The sequence below is a fragment of the Paramecium tetraurelia genome (assembly GCF_000141845.1).
Source record: "Paramecium tetraurelia macronuclear, complete genome".
Taxonomy (NCBI): Eukaryota; Ciliophora; class Oligohymenophorea; order Peniculida; family Parameciidae; genus Paramecium; species Paramecium tetraurelia.
The window spans coordinates 199785-225293 of record NC_006058.1 but is presented as its reverse complement, the minus strand read 5'-3'; the positions used below and the strand labels follow the sequence as shown (position 1 = coordinate 225293).

The following is a 25509-nucleotide window of genomic DNA, read 5'->3' as shown; positions in this document are numbered from 1 at the left end:
ACTATAATTCATGTTAACTCAAATCCTGTGTTTGAACTAATGGCTTTAACTAATTTTTCCCTGAGAATATCTCTATTTCTATAGTCAGGCAATTTTAGGATATTAAAGCAAGTAGAAGCAGTTGGCAATTTCTACATTTCACTCTGATGATGAATGGGCACTTTCTGAATCATAAACGGAGGATCCAGACTTTTAAATCCCTTTCTTGTAAATTATTCAAAATACCTAAGTGGGAGCTCTGGAGCACGAAGAGAAGAAGAACAAAAACTAACTCTACTGTTCATATTCGAAGTCATTCACAACGCTCCAAAAGTCCTCAATTGTCTTGTCATAAGGTTGGTATCCCTGGTACTTGGTATTCGAAATCAAATCTTATATATCAATGACTGGCTATCCTGATATTAACAATTATAATTCCTGATTAGTAAACAGTTTGAACTTCTCAGGATCAATTACTTGTTCCAGTCCTGCCCTAAAGATTTGGCTCTGTTCTTTTATCTGTAACAATTACTATCATACTTTTACCTATTTATTCAACCTAAAATGGCAGTACAAATTGATGTACGATATTTTATTCTCGTTTGTCACATTAATCTATCTCCCATTAGGAATCAGATCAAATTCTACAATCTACCCATAAAACTCCTGAGTAATTGAAAAAGTCAATCCAAAATCAGTTACATCTTGATTCTTGAGATTGCAAATTCTATGATATTGATCTGAATCATAAAATCGAAAATCATTAATTGTATTCGTTATTCCTAAAACCTAATTAAGAAACACTTGATTTAGGACCTTCTCTATAAGCACTCCTTCATAAATAGCCTTCCCTATTATTTTACCAATGAAGGCGTATTTTCTAAATATTTAACATATATTTTACTATTTCTCCTCCTACATAAATGCAGGATTAGGAATCATAGTCTTCTCTGGAGTCTCGATGAATAAACCAAATGTTGGATCCAATGCTTAATTAACTACTCTTGTTATAAACTCTTTTGTCACTCCCCCAGCATCTATTCCATCTTCTGGTATACCCATCTAATTCACAAACTTTACATGAAACATATTCTTTAATTATTTTTTCTCCAATTAATCAAATGCATCTTAAAATTCTTCTCCTCTCCTAATCACAACCATCATGCTTTGTTTCATAATTGGCTCTCCAAATTCATCATAAGTAAGCATAGCCAGAATGTTTCTATTGAATTATTTCTTATCCTCTTCCAAATATTAATTGAACTTCTGAATTCTTTGTGAAAATAATGAAAAAAAGGGGATGTGATTGTTTATCTTCATATTTTCGTATTTCCATTAATAAAAATTTAAAATCTAATTACGATCAAATATTTCTCGTATAAATAGTTTCAGTTCCTTATAGATGTGTTGGTTTACATTATAAGAAATACAAAACTTTGCATATTCTATTATAAATCCAAAAATTTCATTCAACTCTTGCTTTACTGCTTCATTCTTCAGAGCAATATTTCTAAACTCCTTATCATCCAATAATTAGAATTCGTTAGCCTTAAAATAACAATACACAGATATAGATTCAACAGGAATACTTTCGAACTCTTTTAATTTTGATAAATTAAGCAAGTATTTAGTAAAATCATTATCTATGTATCTTAATTTCTACATCTATTAAATAATTTCCAATTTTCTATTTTATCCAATATTAACCAAGTAATAAATGAACTTACTTGTTGAACTGAGGTCGCTGAATTATGGTTTTTCTAATAGACTTAAAAGTTTTGAAAAATTGATTTAATCTGTAAATTAGATAAATTCTTTTTTCTTTCTTAATATTTTTAATTTCTTGTGTTCTGAATTATTTTGATATTATAAATTCTTATAATCTTGAGGCATGTTCATTCTATAAAAATTCTACTCCAATACCTACAATAGTTGAGTTAGGATTTCAAATAACAATTCACTATTTGGAATTGTTAATATTTGTAACTTATTAAATAACTTTCTTATTTATTGTAATTCTAATTCTGAAGTTAATATCATAGAAATAAGCTAATTATATTGCTAAGACTTTTTTATATGATTCATCAAGTCGCTAAAATCAAATGAACTGTTCTATTCTATCATCATTACGTAATTAAATCCCAAATCCCAACTTGCTTATTGATTTCTATTTAAATTTAGATAGTAAAATAGAAATATTTCAAATCCTTTCTAAACTATTAATTAAGGCAGATTATTTTGCAAGATTTAGGTATCTAGTCTATAGAAATAGGCATAAAACAAATCTAAAATAATAAAATATTTTTACCTAATTAACAGGCGCTTAGTAATTGATGGATCGAAATTAATATTTCATTGATAGATTTAATAAAATTATCAGCTTATTTTGATGTCTGAATTAAATAAAACCCGAGATAAAGGGCTTTGGAAAACTAAAAATATATTTAATTATTCGTACATGCAGCCGATTCATTAAAAATTGATTTCCCTTGAATAAGTTAAAAACAAAATTATTCTACTAAATCTACAAGCATCCACTAAACAGTTGAAGCATATTTAAAACATAAGTCTCATTGTTTTAGACATTCTTTTTATTTAAAAGAAAAAAGGGTTTTAAAAATTCTGGACATTTATTTAGTGTTATGTTGCAGACTTTATAAAATGTTTGCTATTATAGTATTTATATATACCAGATCTTTCATAAATTGAACAGATAAAGCAGTTTAGATTTTTGGAAGGTACTATTAAATCATCGATTTTTTGAGATCATTACAAATTTTTGTATTTTTATAAAATATAAAAATTTTGGATGCCATCTCAATTTTTTTCCTTTCCAACTCCCTAGAATACTTCTCTTCTTTTTTCTACAGCAAAAAATTTGATTTATTGAATTTACTTATCATTAATATATAAAAATTATATTTCAAAATTAATCAAAATATGTTTATTCTTAGTTCAAGACAAATCAATTTTAATTATTTACTATAAAATCATAAATCAATAACAATAGTTCCTTAATTTTAGCTCTTACATCTTATTTTTCTTAAATGGCACTTAACTCTTTGATATTTTATTTATATGCTTTTGTTTCAACAGCCTCCCGTATCAATTACTCGTATTTTTTCCTTTTTTGATATATCAATTGTAGCTATTGCATAATGATTCTAGGCCAAGTCTCAGATGATTCAGGTTCAATGATGAACTTATTAGTAAAAAACACTAACTCAACTCTTTCTGAGGGCTTCTACTATTCGATATCATAGTTAAATTTATTCTTCATAAATTCTATAAACAATTTAGTTTGAGCAATTTCTTCTAAACAAAATTTCCTGTTTACTAGGATGACATTGAAATTAGAAAAATGAAGAAGTTTAAGCATTAAAGGGAAAGCCTTTTAAACTTTCGTTAATCGACAAAAAAATATTTTTAGTAGAGGAGACTACATATTTTATTTTATACATATTTATCTAATATTTTTAGCCCCAGTTTGATCACAATCCAGGTTATTACCTATATTCTGTTTAATCTCAAAGAGCATTGTTCCAATTCTCAAAATATTACTACCAAATTCAGGGAATAATTTATGACTATCTACTTTATTTTATAATATATTTTTAATTTAATCTCCACAAATATTCCAAATAGATTAAAGAAATATATTAAATTTATCATCCCTATATATTCTTAATAATTCCTCATAGCAATCAGAATACCTATTTTTAATCACAATAATCATTTCCTCCATTGCATTTAAAATAGATTTATTTTGATAGTGTTAATATTTTTAAATTATTATTTACCTAATTCTTTTTGGTACGAATTAAGATAGCATAGGCAACTGTAATTCCTATGAAAACTTTTGTATTTAAGGAAGAGCACATATTTACTTAATTAATTCAAAATCTGGACTAATAGTTAACATGCCTTTTTAATCTAATATGGCGAAATCCTTGCTCTTATAAGTAAACTTAATCTTTCTCAGTATTTCTGGGAAGGGAATCTATAATTCATTTAATCTCAAGATTAGAATCTTTATAGTAAAGTCCTCCATTTTTTCAAATCTATTGAATTCATGAGCTTATTGTACATTTGAATTTATAGGTTGATATTGCTACTTTAATTTACTTTGATCCAATACCATTAGCTAAATTGATTCTCTGGACTTTTCTTGATCCATCAATTTGTTTTCCTCTATTGAGTCTTATTGCAATTCAATACAAATTGAATCCTCTGAATTTAGAAATGGCTATTAATCAAAGCAATCTATTTGATTATTGAAATAAAATGACATCAACTTGATGTTTTATACTATTAAAACAAATGTTAAAGATTTTTTTTTAATCGCATTATAAACATTAAATTCTTTTGCTTTATGAAAAACCTTCATCATTCCTTTGATTTCCGATTAAGTAAAATCACTTAATTTAATAGATCTATTTTTGTTAACAAATTCTTCTAATAAAACCAATATATATAGGATAATATCCTCATCATCTATGGGATTAAAATTTATATTCAATATGTCAATATCTTAAATTTTGGAATTATGTTTTGAGAGAATCTAATTCAATGCAGCCACTAATTTAGCTTTGTAATTTATTTATGCTCTTCTATCAGTTATTTTAATGAAGGCTAAAAATTATGGAAATGGAATTTTAGAGAGAATTATCTATTTTAATTACAATTTAATATTTGTAACTTATGATTATTTAAATTGATTTTCTAAATTTTACTTTGCGAAATCTATTATTTCGTTCTCATACTCTTATTAATTATTTTCTATTCTCAAATAATCATTAATTGTATTAATTTAAGGTTAAATTGAAATTAGATCGCTTGATTGCTGTTAATATTCTTGTAGAGATTGTTGATGAATGTTTTTTAAAAGCTTAGTTTTCAGTTTTTCTTCTTTTGACATTTTTATCTTAATTTTAATAGTCAATCAAACTCTGATCAAATAAAAGCATCATTTTAATCAAACCCTTTATTATAAAAAGATGGAAATTATTAGGTTTTTAGAGAAATAATATAATTTGCTATCTAAATAATTATATAATTATTTCTAAATTCTGTTTAGATAAGCACTCAGTAATAATGATAACCTTTGTGTCAGTTGTTAAACCCTCAAAGATTTTCTATAATTTCTAGTCTTTTAATTATTGCAAATTCTATTTGAATGATTTTATAATCAATAGCAATAACCATTGATTCACTATGTCTTTAGTCTTAATAATAATACATTATATTTATTATATTAAAGTTTTCACATAATAAATAATTTAATTTTACTGCTCCAAAATTTAAATAAATCATCAAAATTGAATTGTATACAAAATAATATATTATTACATTAAGAAATATAAACAAATAAATCTGATTGGACTCAGAATAATTAGGAATAAAATATTTCTTAGTCTGAATCGACAATATGAATTGAATGTTTTATTAGAAATTCAGTTAACTTAAGAATAAATTAAGTATTGAGTTTATATTATATATTAATAATATAAATCTCATATAAAGACTTAATTTTATCAAAACATATTTAACAGTTCTTATTATATTATAAGGTGTTCATTTGCTGATAAAGTGTAATTTCTACTCTAAGGGTATTAGTATCTCTTACTTTCAGTATCTTTGTTGTTTGAATTAATCGAATATTTATTATCTGAGAAATATTTTTAATTTATCTATGATTTTATCTGAAAGAAACAAGCCTAACATGCTTTTGCATAGAAAATACAAGCAAATTTCATTATCTTAAGTTTTGAAGAAGCCACTTATAATAAAATCATTACCACCGATATTGGTTATGTCTGTTTAGAAACCACTGAAGAGCAACAAATAAAAATCAGAGAATTTTTAATCACAGAGACTTTCCTAACCATCTATTTTGAATAAATTTAATGGCCTTGGAGCAGTTGGTTAATCATATACACCAATTGAAAAATATCTTATATAATAGCAGATAGTTTTAATGAACAGTAAAAAAATAGACATTCAAGATAAAGCAAAATAAACTAGTTATAGAAAAATAAATGTTAAACCTCTACAGATTATAACAAAAAAATGTTGTACAGAGGAAGAAATTCGAATTGATAAACTTAATAAATGGTCTTAGACTACCTTTGATGAAGACTAGTTACTTGAATATTTAAATAACTGAATTAAATGAATTAAAAAAACCTGATTTTTTTTGTATGTATGAGTCTTTTTATAATTATCAATTATCGAATTTTGATATTTATTTAATGAAATTGCTAATAACAGTACTTTTGTGTTTGAGTGCTTACGCCTTTACAGATTAAATGATGTCTTTAGAAGAACTGGCAAAATTTGACATCAAGAGTGTAGATTGTGCTAAGAGTGATCAAATATCTTTGGTTGAAAAACAAATGCAATAATGGGAAGACTTATTAAAACATTAAAAAGCTATTTCTCATGATATCAAAATATTAAAATCTATGGAACATCTATTATCATCAAAGTCAAATTCATTTCTAGAAGTTCAAACCTAAGTTTCTGGAAAAAAATTGATGAAAAAATTACACAAGTTGGAATTGCCATTAACAAAAAGCTAAATTGGATTAGTTTAAGTGCAATTATTAAAAGATTAATGCAAAGGCTTAGATTCAGAAAGTAAATTGAATATAACATACATTAGATCCTGAGGAAAGAGCTTAGGCAAAAAAGGAATTGTGCAAACTGTTAAAAGAGTACGTTAATAATCTGAATAACTGTAAAAAACAATGCTCTAATTCACCTGTGACAGTTATCAAGATTAAAGGTTAGATTAAAGACTTGGAAATCATTAGGGATAACTGTTCAAGTGGAAAAGTTAATGGAGTCAAAGTTATAACACTAGATGGTGAAAATCAAGAATACAATGTAGCATCAGATGGTACAGCTGAAAAACAATGATTATTAATAAATATTGATAAAGTGAAAGAATGTTAAGCTCCATTATTTTATTAAATGGATTATACATTTATATAAAATAGTGAGAATTTCAATTTCTATGGATTGTTCTCCTATTTCAAATTATCTTTTTAGCAAGACTTACAATTAAGCTAAATGATTCAGAAAACCAAAGAAGAGGATACTCTTGAGAAAAGAATATGCGATCCAGAATTTTCATATAATCCAAAATTATTTAGTATCACCAATTATCCTAAAAGTTTTAATCTAAACAATATCATAAAATATTCGCAAAAGGATACTAAGTAAAAAATAATGTCTTGCAAATTATATGGGCTATAATTTAAGGATTAATATTTTTATGTTTTAGGTCTTCGATCTTTACTTTATTAACCTATAACTTTTGAGTAAAGTCTGTAATAAATGTGTATGTTCTCAAACTTAATTTAGCTAGAAGATTATATCCTTGGGTAGCTTTTGATGTTTTCCTCAAAAAGAAACTATTAGTGCTATTTTTTAACTTTATTGATCACGTTTATTGTGAGATATATGATGGAGAATAACCCAAGATTATTCATTTCGTTTAATTAGAAGTATAATATATGTGATTCTTAGAAAGTGACTTATGGATTCTAATTAGATGAAATAATAGTAACAAATAATAATAAATGCATCATCTATAGGGCTAGATATTAGGAATAAAGAAATTATATAGCTGAGGTCTTTCGATTTGCCATTGCCAAAGATCTAGAAATAAAAGTAATGTCTCATTTTATCAATCCCAATGATTCAGATTTTAGAACTAAAATGATAGAGCAAGAAAATGTAAGAATTGTATTCAATATTTAGAGTTTAAAAGTTGTGTAACAATCAACCTTTAAATTAATTAGAAATGATAGGGTCGTTCCTCCCTCACCTTTACTCACATATAAAGGTAGAATTATTTGTGATTATTTATCCACTCCTTTACATGGGAATTTTACATATTATATTAGTTTAGGTCAAAACAATATAGTTCAACATAAATATCCTCAAAATTTTGTTACCATCATACCTTATATGTCAGATCAATTTTACTTAGAAGAAACTTAATGCTAAACTTGTTTAGGATTGCATGTTGGTAAACAACTAAATTATGCTTATTTTGGAAGTTCTTAAGAAAGAGAAAACTTTTAAAATGCTATAAGAGCTAGAAAGAGTGGAGTTATTAATTTAGACGTAATTTTTATTCATTTTGAAGAGGATAGTTTAGATAGATTAGTTTAATTTAAAAGAATCAAATTAAAAGAAATAAATCAACGAATTGAATAAACAGAATAATAGTTACAATAATTATAATCAATAAAAAATGAATTAGAAATGGATGTGATAGAAGGAGAATTGAATTCAGCCGTTAAACTCAAATACAGTAGTTTAATGATGTAATCATAATCAATACTGCATGAAGTATCAGGTTTTGATTCTCCAAGTTTCTTGTAATAAAAATGAAAAATATAATTGTTTTCAATATTAAAGGTTACTTATGATATGTTTTATAAATTTATCAATATAATTTCGACATCTCAATAAAATTCAGTAATACTAAATAAAGTTATACCATATACTTTTTTATCCATCATAAAAAATCCAAATTAGACACATGTTTATAATTGCATTTTAATTTTAATTATATTACAATCGAGTAAATTCAAATATGAGTATTGAAACTGTTTTAATAACATCAATTAAGTTTATATTAAGAAATCTAAAATTTAATAATAATTTTATAATCCTAATATACAATGAATTGATGTTGATAATATGTACAAACATAGTGTTGTGAGGTCTAATTAAAAAATTTACAATGTTAAATAAAGGTGATATAAAAATAACTCAAAAAAATTTTAATGATGCTTCTAATTCAGAGAGAAATTTTGAATATTAATTTTGTTTGATTTCAATTTTTTTCATTTGATCTTATATTTTCTTATTTAATTCGAGTTTATTTAATTCCCTATTTATTTGATTAATTGTAAATTGCTCTATTTATGTTAGAACAGACTTTTATATATTGGTTAGAGAGATTGATAAGATCCCCTTCTCTGCTAACCGATTAAGAAATGCCATAAATGTAAAAACAAATTATTTGTTATCAGTAAGAAACATGTGAATCTAAGTTGATGTTAGTTGATTATTTGTATAATAGTCTGCTAATGTTTTGGATTTATTTAAAATAAGATTCATTGCAGTGGTTTAATCGATTTATTCAGTAAGTTATAATGGTTGCTGTTATAATTTTTATGTGGCATATCTATTAAATCTCTTTCTTTGTCCAAATTATTTAGGAGGAAGCTCCTCGCTCAATTATTTTTATAAGGATTTAGTGGATTCCTACAGATTAGATTGACTTAATTTGGGTAATATTTAATTGATTGATCCTTTATGATTAAGTCTAAATTTGGTGTATTATGTTTTGCTAGTTTCATCATCGGGGGTTCGTTTTTCGCTTTATGTAGATTCATTTTATTCAAATTCATCTCCTTCCATTGAAGTTCTAAATTCTTGTTTCTTCTTGAGTTCTTTGATTGTTTTAACAGTAGTTGATTATATTATATTTTATTCCATTTATTATTTCATAAATTATATTATTATATCTGAAATAAAATATAAGATTATAAAATAGAGCGAAAAACCATATTCATAAATATATTAAAAAATATTCTGAAATACGTCCAGTGATACCTAAATGTTACGTACACTTCATACGATATTAATTTCCCATTTGATAAACAATATATTCAATGTTTCTTTTATATTTTAGCCAATTTTTACTTCTTTTTATGATTAAATCTCACCTAACTTAATAATAAATAATATGAAATTCTCCTTTTGTGATGTACTAATTAAATTTTGTTTTGATCATTATAATTTCTATTAATATCCAATCTCTCTGATTTCTATCCTTTGATACTTTGTTTATTGATTAGCAAGGGAGTGCAAGTATCTACTCTAAAGTCACAGATAATCAAACTAAATTTTAGAGACATGGTTTTTGATTTGATTGACATCCTATTTAAGATCTCATCTAATGAAGATAAAATACATCAATAATTTTGATCTAGAAAGTCAAGTATTATCACTTATCAGCCTTCTTTATAAGTAATCTACATGTAGGAATACTATATATATGAAATTAGAGTATTCTTAGTATATTAAATTTCAGATATTTTAAGAAGACAGAAAAAATAAAGAACAATACGGATATATTTTATAATTTTATGCAGAGTCTAATAGAGAATAGCTTTAACACCTAAACCTTGTGCAGGTATAAGAATTTTATGAGTTCATCTATCGATATGAATTTTCAATTTTATTTCTATACTCTGAATTCACTTTTTTCTAATTTTATGGAAACTACGGAAATTTCAAGTTTTTAAATAATACATAGCAAATTAGCTTAGCTTATAAAGAGAAATCTGAATATAGAAATAAAAAATTGATGATCTAATTAACATAGCATCGTTAGGAGGAGAGGTCCATTAAAATCATTATGATTAATGATTTAATTTTTACTTAAACTAATAGTTAATTCATAAAATGAAATTCATATGTTTTTCAAGGGTAATACCATGTTTAATTTTCATATGTTGCATTAACGATCCTTCTGAGCCATAAGATTTATTACAATTTTTTATCTAACAAACATGACTTCTTGGAATCTCAACAGCTGATCTTCTGTTTCTTTTTCTTTTGTCATCCATGGATAGGTCACTTTCTTGATCCTCCAAAGCTTAAAATTTCTATAATTTTTGTTTAATCTCATTTCGCTCTTGAGTGACTTATTCAACCTGATATAATTTAGGAGACAAATTCTACATGTTAATGGAGAACTATATTATAATAGTATAATCGAATCGATTCCTTGTAGTAGTCAAGGGGATGTTATTATTCTTACTCGTTGATTCCTTCATTATTTGACATTATTGTTTAAATAAATATAATTGCTTTCTTTAATATATTGTTAGATGTAAAATTATAATACCAAAATTTTATTATTAAAATTCTTTATTTATTTTCATGTTATTACTAAATAATCATCTGTTTATATAGAAGGATATACCAATATATAAATCCAAAATATTCATAAACAAAATTTCTTTTATTTGTTTTTTTTCTCTTTTCTATTTTGATTTAATTCAATATTTCAATTATTTTAATTCTTGTGTCTCTATAAATTACAAATTCTTTATTGAATTAATGTTTTTAAATGGAATAATAATTTTTTAAGTCAAATTATTAGTTTTATTTACATAAACAATTTGTTAGCCAAGTACATAAAATACTATTCAGAAACCAACAATACGCCGAATTGTATAGTTAAAGTCACCTATATAATTCAGAATTATAATAAATTGATGGTTTTTACAAAAATACAATAATTTTATTATAAACAATTTCATTGTGTTTATCTAGACAAATTCATTAAGCCGCAACCAATACAGGAAAATACTGAATCTTCTATATTGAAAGTGACACCAAATATTGATCTTATAATCCTAAGAGTTTCAATGGTGTGAGTTGAAATTCTTCCTAATTTTATTTGACTCACCTTTCTTTAACTAATTGCCATTAGCAATAGTGCAAATTATTATTAGGTTGTATCACAGCATCCACAATTTTTAATTTCATCTAACAATCTCAATGCAGCAGCTTCTCCAACTTTCTCTGGATTATTAAGGTCATTTGAATATTCACAATCACATGAAATAAATAATCCATTAGTGCTTTCTGCTACCAATGAAACTGCATATCCGCTTTGAAACTCTATTCCTTTTTATGATTTTTGTAAATCAGTGTGAATCCAAACATCAGGAATATAATCATTGAATACATTTCTACATTGACCAACAACTCGATTCAAAAGATTAGGAGCCACTTTACTTCCTGAGCACACTCCTCTAATTTTGCAAATAGGTCCTCTCTCAATTATAGTTGTATTTTAAATCTATTTTATTGGTTTAGAATGCAAACTATAAATTTCATATTTTAATGATACATGATAGTGCCAGTTCCTGCCAGAAATCCCCTTTTGGTAACTTTTAATGAGACATCCCAATCAGGACTGAATTTCTTTATTAAAGGGATATATGCATTGATTATGGAATCGACAGATTAATCGGTTGAATCATTAGTTAGGCCATTTAATTCAATATTTAAAGGTGCTTTGCCAAATAAACTCAGAATCAACAATATTTCTAAATAATATGATATAGATCTTTCAGCACCACAATTATAAGTTTGTAACATACCATCTTAATTTGTTATGATTCCTAATATGAATTTAATAATAATAACCTGGTATATAAATGATTCCTTTTGTGTTGACATCTATCTTGCATCCAGTTTAGATTAATTGCAATAATTTTAACATTGTCTATAAATGAGGACCTGGCTTATCTATAGGAATATTGATTTTACATATTGTGAGAACTCAATTTTAACTGGCCTTTCACTCAAAGTTGAACAGAGTAGAATTTCTCTAAAATTTATCACTTATTAAAAACTAATCATATATAAATTAATGGCAAAATATTTTATTGAAATGGTTGTTTTTTGGTCAAACAATTAAATCTTTATCTGTTTATTAATTAAAGGGAATATACCAAATGAAAAGGGAATTTGTTTTAAAATGGTCACTTTTTTATCAAAAATTTATTAAAGCTAAGAATTAAATTTATTATTTTCATGTACTCCAACAGATCTCATACATATAGGAAGAATGACTCTTTAAAACTTTATCCGGCTAGTCCGACTGAATCTCATCTCTAAGAATCAGAATACAAATATTTACCTTTGATTACGAAAGTTAATTAAGAATAATTAGATCCAAAATGGTAGGAGTGCAAGATAGATGGCAAAAATCTCCTTCCCAGATCAAGTTCATCAATAACCATCTTAAACAATCAGTATATTAACATAATAACTCAGTTTATATTTATATGGAGGATACTAGTATGCAGAAGGTATTATGAAAGACTTCTACAAACTTAATCTGAATGCTCAAACTTATGTATGGCAGAAAATCAAATGCGATTATGAACCAGGACCTCGTTGCAGACATTCAATTTGCAGTTACTTAGATAATATTTACTTATTTGGTGGATAAGTAGCTGATTCAATTTCAACAAATGAAATATTCATTCATGACGTCAAAAAACAATAATGGCAAAAATTAGAAATTAATAAAACCTATCCATCACCATTGGATAATCATTGTGCAACGTTATACAACGATTAATGGATAATTTTTGGTGGTTTTTATGGTGGGAATGAATGCAAACACTCGAATGATTTATTCAGTTTTAATTTCAATGAGAATAGATGGATGAAATTAAACAAGCAAAAAGGGATGGAACCAGCACCTAGAGATGGTAGTTCCATAACTAGTCATAATCAGAGTGTGTATATATTTGGTGGAAAGAATGGAGATAAGAGATATAATGACCTCTGGCAGTTCAATATGTTAACATTATAATGGATATTTATTGGCATCGACAGTTTGAATGAAGATCTAAGGACTAGATCAGGACATTCATTAATTTCATATCAAAACAAATTAATTTTATTCGGAGGCATTCATGATGTGACTTGGGAACTTGATGATTTGCATAGCTTCAACGTGGATATCCAAAAATGGAAAACAATCAATGCTGATACTTCTAGGCGAAAGGAAGCAGAAGTACCTTCTCCTACAAAAACCAATAGAAATCAACCAAGATAACAGAAACCAAGGAGAGGACCTATCTTACTTAGACCATTAAGTTTGAGAAAGTCACCAAGTCCATCACCAAATAAACTACGTCCTGGATCATAATCATAGTATTCTTCTTATTCTATTAATAATAATCCCAATAACTTTGCTAGTCCTGAGCTGAGTTAATACTAAAGTAATTAAAACAATTAGAATAATTCAACTGTTCATACAACTTTAAATAATGTTTAGGAAAGAAAAAGATGGGAGCAGAAGAAAAAAAAAACAGCCATGTTAAAATTATTTGAAGTTGAAAATAGAGAAATAATGAACTTTTAAGATGATTGCAATGTGACTGAAAAATTAAAGACATCTATTATCTTGATTGGCAATCCTAAATAAGACTTAAAATTAAAAAAAGGAATATTGACTGAATTTGGATAATAAATCATTTCAAAGTATTGATAATCCCTTATATCGTCTTAGATTTCTTTTACCAATAACAGGAGGTTAGAATGTTATTAATGGTAAGAAACCATGCGCTAGAGATGGACATTCTGTTGCTGTATTTAACGATTTTATGATTGTATTTGGGGGTGACAGACATACTATGTCATTTAACGATTTGTATTTCCTGAACTTAAGTCACTTTTGACAACTTGTAATTGATTTTAATTTCATTATTTTTATTTTACATAATAACATATAGCAATGAATTCTAGAGAGGAGGATCACTTAAATTAAGTTGATTTAGATTAAGCATATGATATCCCAAATCAACAAGGAAGTTTAACTTAAAAAATAAATGAAATTCAAGACATGGCAGCTGAAAAATATGATGACATTAATCAGATAGTCAATTATGAAATGAGAGTAATGTAAGAAAAGCTAGGGTTTAGAGGAGAGAGACCTTAAATTTACTAGCAAACAGCTCTATTTGTGGCTGTTATTTAGTTAATAATAGCTACTTTTTTATCAATGTTAATTTCATAAACAACGTTTTTAGGACAAGCTTGGACATTTATTCCTTGGATCTAATACCTATTTATTTTAACCTATCTATTCACTATTTTGGCTATACAATGTTTCTCCGATAAGATCTAAGAGGTAATACATTCAAATTCAAATGATAGACAAGGTATAATTTTGGTATATGTTGCGTTCACGCTGTCTCTAAAATAATCTTGATTGTTTTCATATCCATATGGTTCTTTGACATCAGAGTTGAAATATTTTTGGTTGCATTAATTGCGATTTAAGGCTACGTCACTCTCAAGATTTACGTTCCTACTCAAAAGCATGAGGAATTTGATTTAAAAGTGAAGGATTTATGGAAAAAGATGACTATATTTTAGCTTTGTGTTTCAGTTTTCTTAGTATCAATTCCTCTTATTCAAGATGTATTTTACTAGATCAACCTATATGGTTGGACTATTAGTGTATGTTTCAACTCTTCTGATAGGAATTTATACTATATTGTGTTTACAAAGGTTTAAAGAATACTCCTATTTTTCCTTTAATTCGAATGATCTATATTTGGGGGCTTTGCAATTAGAAGCAGACATGTTCCTGCCTTGCTCACTGATTGCATTTCAAGACAGGAACAAGACTTAAAGTCCGTCTCGTCGTTCCTCGGATCAGAGTGATAAAGAGAAAGATTATAAGAAACAAGACTCAGAACAAAGAATGGCTGTTCAATCTATAAAGAGCATAGCTGATTGATACAAGATGTTGTTCTTTCATATTATTACAGTTAAAAAATAGTATTGAAAATATGAAATACATAATTTATAATTAATTTCAAGATATGGATATATCATCTGCTTAATTTTGTTCTGTTTTACAGAATTCAGACTTGGCATCTTCGTTGGTCTCATAGTAAGTGACTTCTAAATCTCCGTTTTATTGTACCACTATGGATTTATCTTGAGTGTTATATAGGATTTCCTTGATTCCTTTGCAAAGTTAATCAGCTGTCAAACCCTATTGCAAATGCTAATCCATTAACCCATCCAAGTCTTTTAGTTTTACATAATAAAAATCTCTCTCGCATTTCAATGTTTCAATCTGCAATAATAAATCAGTCATGGAAGCCTATCTGTTTTCTTTATTGGAAAAGTCATTATTTAAAATTTGGATTGTTGCAAATGAGGAATTCTTAGATAAGTTTTAAATGATCTATTGCTATAAGATAATCGAAATGATCATACATCTTTAGTATTGTTTTTTGTTAGAACTTTCGGTTTTGATTAATTTCTAATTTGTTTGTCAGGATCTTCAAAATCTTGATTCCCTCTTTTTGTCAATGGATCGTAGTCTTTGGGAACATAATGAGTGTCGATATATCTTTTCATCCATTATAGAAATTCAAGATTATCTTAATATTTGCATTTAGTCAATTTTTCAATTTCAATGGGTTTTTACAATCCCAACTTGGTGAATGATTATTAAAGGATCTTAAAATTGTTAACAAACTCATATTCTTATTTTGCTCTCCAATTTACTTTACTTAATTGGACTAACCATTAAAAATCAAATACTTTTTCCTGGATGAACTGCATCAATAAGTTAACAATAGATGGCCCCAGTTCCTAATTATTCAATTTTATTAATCGTCGTTTTTAGTAAATCGTTAACCCATTGCAATAACTCAGCTCTCGATATTTCTTAATTCATAACAATTTAAATTCAAATTAATATTTAGGTTAAAAAATATATATATTTCATTAATCTCTCATATTTTCAAGTTGCATTTCTAATTTCTTATATTTGCTATCATTGATAGAGTTCAATAACTTCATTTCATAGCCATTACTTCTATCGACTCCATCCCATCTAAATCCAGGCAGTATATTGAATCTATTGATTGGGGGTGGGAATTTGCATTTGAGTAAGAAATCAGATTGCTTTAACGTAATTTATTTGTCATCTTCTTCTTAAATCATCTTCCTCATGGGATCATCAAACTTCTGTTGACCCATCAATTGCATATCAATTTACTTAATCTATTCTTCATTCTTGGTTGCTAAAGCTTATTGAGCATCTTCTTACTTCTTCTATTTCTCTTAAATCTAAACAAGTCCCTTAGACCACATTTCAATTTGCTATTTGTTTGCTTAAAGAACGGTCTATTTATCTTCTTTGGCTTTCAATTTTGGATTCAATTATTTTTCCTATTCAACCCTTTGACTTTAAGTAATTCTCTGACCAGTCTTGACATCTCTATGAATGACTTCTTGAGGCTTAGGTGCTCTCTCAACCGACATATCAGAGTCAGACTTACTGGAAGAATCATCAGAGTCTGAATCTGAATCAGATGAACTAGATCCTTGACTGTTGCTTCTACTTCTCTCTTTGTTCATCATCTACTTGAGAAACAGCTATTTCTTTTATTTGTCAATGAGTATAGATTCTACAGTCTCTACAAATATTGGCTATTATTCCATTTCATCATAGTTTTCTTTGCTTATTACTCTGCCCATCAACACATCAATATTGTCTTAATCTTTAATATTATTTTGATAAGTAACTTTTGTTTTCGATTGTCCATTATCCATGTACTTCTTTAAATATGAGAGTTTATCCATAATTGATTAATATATTATTTTTATTATTTATACACTCACTTTCATTTTTACAGATAGGGTTTCAATTTCTCAGTGGAGAATTCCCATAACTTCTCGGCTAATTGCTTATTTGCAAATAATGGTTGTTTTATCTTGCAATCTGAATAGTATCCTCCATCAACTAATTTATCATAATCTTCTAAAGCACATTATAAGGTGGTCTAAGCTCCCTGTAAACAACTCTTAGTGAATATAAAATAAATGGGAGTAACTAATTTGAATACGATGTTCAATATTGGATTTCCTACAATCTCTCTGACTAATTCTGTTCGAACTACTCCAGGATGTAAAGAACTATCATAGAGATTTGTCTTACCAACCCTTGATTCCATGTCTTTTAGAAACTTCCATTGCGTGGAGGATATTGCATAGTTTACTGTTTCCATAGGCTTAGAGATTGTATTTGATTGGCCATAGTTTAGAATTGGCATATTGTGAACAATTGATGTCTTAGAAATCCAACTTGGAGTGCTTATGAGCTAAGGATGCTACATTGACCAATCTACTTTATTAGGCAACTTTCAAATAAGGAACCTAGATGAGTTAGGAGAAATAAAGAGTACCAATAGCTCAGTCAACAAGAAATGACCTAAGTGATTGGTACCAAATTAAAGTTCATAAGACTGTTTCGTGGTCTTATATGTTTGAGGAGCCATCACACCAGCGTTATTAATCAAGATATCGATCTATGGGATATTCAGCTTCTTAAAATCCTCTACGCTTTATTTTACAGAATTGAGACAGGATAAATCCAATTTTATCATGAAAGCTTTGGTTAGTTTATTCTATGTTTAAGTTAATTTAAGATACCAATTCATCCAACACTGCTTATCCCTTAATAGTATCTCGACAGGCAATCACAATGGTAGCACCCATAGTTCCCAATTAAAGTGCTGTTTCCTTGCCAATGCCAGTGTTGGCCCCAGTTATGAAGACAACTTTGCCGCTGAGATTCTTTTTGATTTTGCATACACCTCCAGTCATGTAGATGTGTAGTAACCACAAAAAGATTGCTATTCCCAAAATACAAAAAATGCACATTAAATTGTTATGAATATTTATTCTATAAACCTTTTAGCATAAATTAAAAGATTTTGTTATTTTTTTATTGAGTTCTGAAATATATTCATTATTAACTAAAATTTATTTATATTAAAATATGTTTCAATAACGATTTGATTATCTCAGATTGCCTGGCTTTGTGGCAGATAATATTATATTGGATCGTATGCAAGTTTATTATTGACTCATAGCTGGGAGTATAAAAATAGGAGTTGGTTAAAATGCAATCAGAAAGATTTTCAAAGTGCAAGATTACGATTAATTTGAACGAATGCAAATAAGTGCAATAGCCTAAGCATTATAAAAGAATCAGAAATATGATGCGAATATCCATACAGATGATCTTTTACTTAGATATCTTTATGCCAATAAATTCAATATTGAAGCCTCAGTGGATGTAATCACAATTGATCATTCTAGCAATTAATTAGAACAAGTGACATCGTGTTTTAGCCCGGTTTCATGTAACTTGATAAAGAAGTGGAGTAACTCTACGTAAATTAATGATGTGAATCAATAGTTTAAAGGTGCCCTTTATATAGAGGGTAGAACCAGATAGCACATTCCCTGTATAGTAGTTTCTACAAAGTTGGTGGATGATTTGGCATTATTCGAGAGAGCAACAATTATTTTGTGTGCCATCATCGAGGATTATATGTTTTATAGTGGCAAAGTAGAGTCCTGGATAGCTGTCATTCAAACTAAAGATCAGAGTGCTTACAAAATGCCATTGGATAAAATATTTTCCATCATTAAGATTTTGTAGACTTGCTTCCCTAATACTTGTGATGCCATATATATTCTGAATGCTACTCTATCTATCAATCTACTCTGGTCATAAATTGAAGGTAATTTATTTAAGATAAAGTAGAATACATCAGTCCTATCACTCTAGGCAAAATCAAATTCTTGAAGGACAAAGAGTTACCTATATTATCCAATTAATTCCATCCTGAATAACTGGAACAATCTTTGGGAGGTGAGAAGATTCTTTAATCATTTTGGCCACCAGATCCCAATGATTACATGTATGATCAACCACCTCAACAATAATAACCATTTTATGAGTATGAAGAATAACCTTAGGTCTTCTTTTCTGATAACAATAACCTCTAATACATGAATGAAGCACCTATTTTACATGAGGAAATTCCACCACCTATTCCTGTTTAAAAATAACCTGAATCTATTCAAGAAGATGTTGTTTAGAATGTCCCTGAAAAAAAGAAAAAATGCATTTGTGTCAAATGTTCCAGAGACTTAGAAAATTTGAATTCCTAACCTCGTTAACGATAGCCTTCTGAACCATAACCTGTTAATAAACCTATAATACCATAATAAGAGCCATAAAAGTAAGTACCTCAGTAATTGAATGATACTTATGTCCCATATGAGAGAAGATATGATAGTTTCATTAATGATACTAGTTTATTAATCCCTAAAACTATGAATGAGACTATCTAATAAGATAATAAAGATGAACAATAATTTGGAGGTAATTCTTTCAACAATTCCTAATAATAACAATTTGGACAACAACCTGAAGCAAATTAAAAGCCTAACAAACCCTCTTTCACAAATCCCTTTTACAATGCTGATTCTATGCAAGGATCTCAACAAATAGAACCAAAACAACCTCCAGTAATTTCAAATAAAGTTAGTTAAGAAATTCAAGCTAATATGGATGATACCATAATAGATGATAAACCAGATTATTAACCTAAATACGTTAGCAAACATAGTCGACCATAATAATCTAGCAATTTTATAAACCCGTCTCAATCAAGTCGTCTAACTAATAACAACCCAAATCTTTACAATTTTCAAAACATTCCTAGTTATAATCCAATCAATTATGCTTAGCATTCATAATAAACTCCCCAATCCTAATAGTATATACCAACTCTCCAAACCTAACCTCAGAGTCAATAATATATCAACTTAGAATCTTAATTCTAAAAGATCGATGTGATATAATAGTAGCCTGTTTAAGTACAAGAATTTGAAAATACTAATTACAATCCAAACTAATCCTATTATGCTCCATAACTCTCCAATGATCCAAAAAAGAAATATGACTTTAGTTAATGGGATAAATATAATGATGGCAATGACACTGTGCCCATGTAACCATATGTTCCAATATCAAACACTTATACAAGTCCTTATGTACAATAGAGTCCCCTACCCAATTATAATCTAAGTGAGGACTATAATAAGATGTACGATACTGCAAATGATTACAAGCCAGGAGAGTTTAGACCATCAACCTACAACTTCACTCCTTATGAATATAGATATAGTGATTAATAGTAATTTTAGCCAAATGCGACTAAAGAGAATGGGTATGAATAGATTAATTATAATTAGAACATAATAATTATATCAATAAAAACCAGGATAGTAAGCATGTTAAATATTTTGATTGATCAATAAATAGTTTGTATTGACTATTATTATGATGTTTACTCCATTCTTACAGTGCCATGAATGTCTTCATCTAAATAGACATCATCTAAAATTTCATTAAATAAGTCCTTTAGGGATATTATTCCTTAGAGTTCTTACATAACTACGAATGCTATGTTAGTCTTGTATTTCTGAAACATCAACACCAAATCTAACATTTTTGTGTCCCCTGATATTATCAAAGGCTAATAGATTTTGACTAGTTCCACTATTAATTATCCATAATTTGATTCATCCAAAGTTACAAGGTCTTTTGATTTGAACAATCCAATTACACTGTTATTCTCAATTATGGGTATCATTGAGTACTCCTTCACTTTTAATCTCCTCAATAATCTCTTGCAATAAGGCTCGTCTTGTTGGATATAACAAACCTGGTGAAGTGGTTTAATATGATTGATCACCTATTTATTTCTCAATTTCATCACTGACACTATGATTTTTAATTCTTCTGGCTTTATCACATCTTATTGTTAGCAGATCTCCATTAACTGTCGAATGTATTCCAAATGATATCTTTTACATTTTGTGCCCAGAACCTTATCTAGAATTAAACTTAAAGGGTAGCAAATCAAATATAAAATAGAAATTAGAAACTTTATATAAGGTGTTATGGATGATGCTATTCTAAATTGATGCTTCCCTGTCATAATTGCTGATGGAAATATCTCTCCAAATAATACAACCAATATTACAGATATCAACAACGCAATCCAATCACCTGTGCTTCTTTTTATAAAAATAGGAAGGGATTCGTTAGCCAATGAATTTGCAACCAATAAAGTTGACAATAGTAAATGGTGTTCCTATATTACAGATAAAATACGAGAAGCCTGCTATTATTTATATAATACCCATTTTTTATTCCTTCTCACTGCCGTATCTCAACTTCACCTCTATTGTTATTTGATCTATAGACAAAAGTCCTTAAGTTGCTCCACTGCAAAAACCAGAAAACAATATTAAGCAACTAATGGATAATTTAGTCTAATACAAACTTATCATCCCATAGAAGATGTGATCTTCTAGTTAAATTATTTCAGGGTCTAAAGCAAAGCAATTCCCTATCAATCTAAAATATAAAATTATTCGAAATATTCGAAACATTCTATTATTATTATTAATTTCTCAGAATTCTCTAAATTCTCTAAATTCTCTTTATTTATATAAATATTCGATCAAGTAAATTTTGTTTATGTCTTACACATAATGTTGTTCTTAAATGGAATTTAAAAGGATAAACAATAAAGATTTTGCCTTAATTCAAATCAAACCTCTTCCACAATCATTATAAGATTAAGAGATTTTTAAAATAAGGTTAGTATATATACGAAAGTCAATAATTAAAACATATTATAAATTAAAATCTAATATAAGATATTATTGGCTTATTTTAAGAACATGGGTTCCAATTGTTGTAAATAATCTGAGATCGTGAGCACTAATCAAGAATCTGAATTAATGGATCCCAATGATATGAAAATTGATTAAGAAATATATCCATAAAAAGTCCATAGAGGCTTCAGAAACATACTTTAAAAAAAGAAGTTAACGAAGTAAATTGATGAAGCCACCTCACTTACTTTACTTTAAAAGGAATTGAAAAAGTATACAAAGCGTCATAATTGCAACTAAACGATTCTTAGTTCTCATAATGAATAAAAATAAGACAACTTGCAATTAAAAAAACAAAGGTTGAAAAGCATAATTAAACCTCGGCCATCTCATTATTCGATATCATCTAGTACAAGACTGAATACTCAATTAAAGTAGGAAGAAAATTAACAAAGAAGTAGACAAAGAATACGTTCTGAAAAAAAGGTGAGGTTTAAGATTCCAAAATAACATAAAAAATCATCTCATTCTTACTCCATATCAAATAATAAATCTAGATTCCAAATCAACAATAACAGCTTTCAAACTCAATTAGGATAATTTTGATTAGTCAAATATTTAAAATTTGCACTTATCAGATATTTTTTTTTAAAAAAATTCCATTTTTTTCATATAATTGTTATTTCATGAAAAATAAATAACTGAAATTATTTTTAATTAAGACATAAAATTACTTTATTTATGAATTACTCAATTGATTATTAAATTACTCAAAAGTATTAATACTAAATTGTGTATCTCGAAAGATATCTTAATACACTAAATTTTATATAAAAATTTAAAATTATATAAAATATTAAACATTATTGATGAATCATTTTATAAATTATTATTATACTTAATTTTATGGGTGCAGTTTGCCAATATTAGTAAATAGGCTCCGAAACTTATTTCAATTAAGAAACTCAACAATATTTCCCCATTTCTAAAGAGTTAAAACCAAAATCTATAAATAGCAGTATCAAGCATGATTTAAAGGCTAAATATTTAGATATTGAATGTCAATTTTGCGAAAAACCTCTAATGAGAGAAATTGCTTCTTAAACCAAGATTTCATATAATAAAAATCAAAGCGTCAAATTAAGAAAGAATAGATCAAATCCTCAAAAAAAAAAAAGAAATTAGAAAAGCAAGGATAAAATAGTTTTTGAAAATCTTGAATAAAATGAACAACGTTCATTAAGTCAAACTTCCAAGACCTAAAATAAACTCCATAAATGTTAGTCTTACAAGAAAAAGGGAAAAGATTAATATTAAGACTTTTAACCATACATAGTTTTGATTAACTCTCAAAAGGAATCAAAATTTAGCCATTAAACTTTAAATTAAATAAAAAATTGACTGAAACTGTGAATGTTATGATTTCATAATCTAAAGTCTATATATTTTGTATATGAATAAATAATACCTTTATTCAACACTCTTCAATCGCTATTCGTATATTTTAACACTTCTGGTTACTTATGAAATTATTTGTCATTTGATAAAGATTTTGACTATATTTTAGATTTGTTTAAATATTCATTTTTCATTTCAAACTCATACAATTCAAAATATAACCTGGTCTAAAGTATATAAAATTAAAATTACAATAGTATGATAGGATACAATAAGTATTAAAATTAAATAAATTTTCGACTCAATTTTCTCTGGATTCATTTTCTTTTAAAGAGCAAAGTTATTTATTTTGGATAAATAAAAATAATTTTTTATTTTTCTTTAAAATTTTGATTAAGCAACACGTTTAAATATTAAATAATTCCATAAAACCAAATTAAGAAAGAAGGTTATCATTTTTTCTCATTAAAGTCAACTTAACTCAACTTTACTAATTTTTTAGATAAAAGAATGTTGTAATTATAAAAATATTGGTAAATAATATAATCTGTCCCAATAAGAATAATTCACCTTTGGGAATTTGGTATTAAAATTTTACTAAAATACGAAAATCGAAAACACTTCAATAGTTCATAAATATTTTATTATAAATCATTTTGGAAGAATAAATAACTGATTATTTGTTTAAATAAATCAAAATATATAATTACTCTACGGCATTTAAATTGAAAAATAATAAAACTTTAATTGAGGATTTTATAAAAAACTAATGTCTATAGAGTTTAACTTAGTTTTTAAGTTTTATTTATGATTTTAATCTTAATAGATTTAAGGTTATTTCTGTTTGGGTTAGATAATAATATTAAGTTTAATAGCCTAATGTCGATCCAATGCAAAAGTAAACCATATTTTTATGCATCTATTTATGTTTTATTGCAAAAGAATTATTGATTAAATTGAAAAAAAAATAAGAACTGAAATAAAATTTTTATTTATTTATTTATTAAATGGATCCCAATGCATAAATTAATGAGAGATACACAAAATTATAAGAAAAATTGAGCACACTGCAACTTGAGGTTGATACTACAAAAGATGCAAAAATAGATGAAATTTATGATAGAATCAATAAGGCTTAAAGTGAATTGAAAGATATTATCAATAATTACAGTGAATAACTCGTAATATTTTCTTGTAAACATAGGGATAATTGGCAAACCAATATTCAGATCTCAGCAAATAATTCGATAAGCAAAATGAATAATATGGTTCTGCACATGAAAAAAAACTAAAGGAGATAAAAAATTTGGAGAATAAGCTTTAGAAGAAGCTAGAAGATGACAATAAGACAAATAGAGAATAAAGTGATCAAGTCCTATCAAACTATGATTAATAAGTATATTTCTTAAATTTATAATATTAAAGGTCTAAGATCTACTATAACAAATAGGGCAAGAGATAAAAGTTAAGAATCAACAGGTAAATATAATAAATACTACTCTTTAAAATGATTTACCTGCTTTGTGGTAATATAATGTATAAGAAAATTAAGAAAGAGTTCAAGAGGACTAAGATATTGTCAAAAGAGCTAGTAATGAGATTTCTAAACTGTTTGAGTAGGCAAATTAAGGAAAGTAATAGAGGTAAATTAATTCAATAAATTTATAGAGAGGATGCAGAAGTGAGTATGTTTTCGATGTTGAAAGAAGTGGTAGTAAGAATCAAGAGTGAATTAGAAGAGGAGAGATAATTAAGAATGGATGGACATGAGGCTTTATTGACCATACTTGAAGAAGCTTATGAGAAAATGGAAGAGACACATGCAAAAGTTTAGTAACAAAAGGCTGCTTTACAAGAAAAATGAAATATAATATTCAGTTCAATTTTTATCATATATATTTGACAATTTTGTATTCTATTAAAAGAAACTACAAGCAATTATTAGATAGCAATCAAAATAATAAATAGAACTGAATTTCAGAAATAAATCTA

General features: G+C 27.0%; 16 protein-coding genes across 16 annotated transcripts; 9 read left to right on the top strand and 7 right to left on the bottom strand. All coding sequences in view use genetic code 6, as the record gives it.

Annotated features, from left to right (window-relative positions):
* Window positions 1-8: 8 nt before the first annotated feature.
* On the bottom strand, window positions 9-2882 carry PTMB.105 (Ubiquitin protein ligase). The annotated part of the gene is made up of 7 exons (XM_001346893.1): window positions 9-200; window positions 226-498; window positions 526-859; window positions 884-2264; window positions 2288-2411; window positions 2438-2647; window positions 2670-2882. 7 exons carry the CDS (start codon window positions 2880-2882, stop codon window positions 9-11), a joined length of 2727 nt encoding a protein of 908 aa, XP_001346929.1.
* A 62-nt stretch (window positions 2883-2944) lies between these two features.
* Window positions 2945-4897, bottom strand: PTMB.104 (hypothetical protein). The annotated part of the gene is made up of 1 exon (XM_001346892.1): window positions 2945-4897. The coding sequence occupies one exon, from the start codon at window positions 4895-4897 to the stop codon at window positions 2945-2947; it is 1953 nt and encodes a 650-aa protein (XP_001346928.1).
* Window positions 4898-5671: 774 nt separating this feature from the next.
* On the top strand, window positions 5672-6145 carry PTMB.103c (hypothetical protein). The annotated part of the gene is made up of 1 exon (XM_001346891.1): window positions 5672-6145. The coding sequence occupies one exon, from the start codon at window positions 5672-5674 to the stop codon at window positions 6143-6145; it is 474 nt and encodes a 157-aa protein (XP_001346927.1).
* An 85-nt stretch (window positions 6146-6230) lies between these two features.
* Window positions 6231-6900, top strand: PTMB.102c (hypothetical protein). The annotated part of the gene is made up of 2 exons (XM_001346890.1): window positions 6231-6618; window positions 6644-6900. The coding sequence occupies 2 exons, from the start codon at window positions 6231-6233 to the stop codon at window positions 6898-6900; spliced, it is 645 nt and encodes a 214-aa protein (XP_001346926.1).
* A 54-nt stretch (window positions 6901-6954) lies between these two features.
* Window positions 6955-8385, top strand: PTMB.101c (hypothetical protein). The annotated part of the gene is made up of 1 exon (XM_001346889.1): window positions 6955-8385. The coding sequence occupies one exon, from the start codon at window positions 6955-6957 to the stop codon at window positions 8383-8385; it is 1431 nt and encodes a 476-aa protein (XP_001346925.1).
* A 384-nt stretch (window positions 8386-8769) lies between these two features.
* On the bottom strand, window positions 8770-9501 carry PTMB.100 (hypothetical protein). Its single annotated transcript, XM_001346888.1, has 1 exon — window positions 8770-9501. One exon carries the CDS (start codon window positions 9499-9501, stop codon window positions 8770-8772), a length of 732 nt encoding a protein of 243 aa, XP_001346924.1.
* A 1831-nt stretch (window positions 9502-11332) lies between these two features.
* PTMB.99 (RNA cyclase) lies at window positions 11333-12447 on the bottom strand. The annotated part of the gene is made up of 4 exons (XM_001346887.1): window positions 11333-11906; window positions 11933-12206; window positions 12232-12328; window positions 12355-12447. The coding sequence occupies 4 exons, from the start codon at window positions 12445-12447 to the stop codon at window positions 11333-11335; spliced, it is 1038 nt and encodes a 345-aa protein (XP_001346923.1).
* A 174-nt stretch (window positions 12448-12621) lies between these two features.
* PTMB.98c (Kelch repeat-containing protein) lies at window positions 12622-14282 on the top strand. Its single annotated transcript, XM_001346886.1, has 3 exons — window positions 12622-12842; window positions 12865-14085; window positions 14114-14282. 3 exons carry the CDS (start codon window positions 12622-12624, stop codon window positions 14280-14282), a joined length of 1611 nt encoding a protein of 536 aa, XP_001346922.1.
* Window positions 14283-14338: 56 nt separating this feature from the next.
* Window positions 14339-15349, top strand: PTMB.97c (hypothetical protein). Its single annotated transcript, XM_001346885.1, has 3 exons — window positions 14339-14734; window positions 14761-15003; window positions 15026-15349. The coding sequence occupies 3 exons, from the start codon at window positions 14339-14341 to the stop codon at window positions 15347-15349; spliced, it is 963 nt and encodes a 320-aa protein (XP_001346921.1).
* A 78-nt stretch (window positions 15350-15427) lies between these two features.
* Window positions 15428-16303, bottom strand: PTMB.96 (Microtubule-binding protein). The annotated part of the gene is made up of 3 exons (XM_001346884.1): window positions 15428-15811; window positions 15838-16145; window positions 16168-16303. The coding sequence occupies 3 exons, from the start codon at window positions 16301-16303 to the stop codon at window positions 15428-15430; spliced, it is 828 nt and encodes a 275-aa protein (XP_001346920.1).
* A 47-nt stretch (window positions 16304-16350) lies between these two features.
* Window positions 16351-17184, bottom strand: PTMB.95 (hypothetical protein). Its single annotated transcript, XM_001346883.1, has 1 exon — window positions 16351-17184. The coding sequence occupies one exon, from the start codon at window positions 17182-17184 to the stop codon at window positions 16351-16353; it is 834 nt and encodes a 277-aa protein (XP_001346919.1).
* A 71-nt stretch (window positions 17185-17255) lies between these two features.
* PTMB.94 (Retinol dehydogenase) lies at window positions 17256-18294 on the bottom strand. The annotated part of the gene is made up of 4 exons (XM_001346882.1): window positions 17256-17547; window positions 17570-17787; window positions 17817-18038; window positions 18064-18294. 4 exons carry the CDS (start codon window positions 18292-18294, stop codon window positions 17256-17258), a joined length of 963 nt encoding a protein of 320 aa, XP_001346918.1.
* A 292-nt stretch (window positions 18295-18586) lies between these two features.
* Window positions 18587-20740, top strand: PTMB.93c (hypothetical protein). The annotated part of the gene is made up of 3 exons (XM_001346881.1): window positions 18587-19163; window positions 19187-20660; window positions 20686-20740. 3 exons carry the CDS (start codon window positions 18587-18589, stop codon window positions 20738-20740), a joined length of 2106 nt encoding a protein of 701 aa, XP_001346917.1.
* Window positions 20741-22185: 1445 nt separating this feature from the next.
* On the top strand, window positions 22186-22725 carry PTMB.92c (hypothetical protein). The annotated part of the gene is made up of 1 exon (XM_001346880.1): window positions 22186-22725. The coding sequence occupies one exon, from the start codon at window positions 22186-22188 to the stop codon at window positions 22723-22725; it is 540 nt and encodes a 179-aa protein (XP_001346916.1).
* Window positions 22726-23025: 300 nt separating this feature from the next.
* PTMB.91c (hypothetical protein) lies at window positions 23026-23520 on the top strand. The annotated part of the gene is made up of 1 exon (XM_001346879.1): window positions 23026-23520. The coding sequence occupies one exon, from the start codon at window positions 23026-23028 to the stop codon at window positions 23518-23520; it is 495 nt and encodes a 164-aa protein (XP_001346915.1).
* Window positions 23521-24524: 1004 nt separating this feature from the next.
* Window positions 24525-25381, top strand: PTMB.90c (hypothetical protein). The annotated part of the gene is made up of 4 exons (XM_001346878.1): window positions 24525-24698; window positions 24722-24913; window positions 24943-25160; window positions 25186-25381. The coding sequence occupies 4 exons, from the start codon at window positions 24525-24527 to the stop codon at window positions 25379-25381; spliced, it is 780 nt and encodes a 259-aa protein (XP_001346914.1).
* The last annotated feature ends 128 nt before the right edge of the window (window positions 25382-25509 follow it).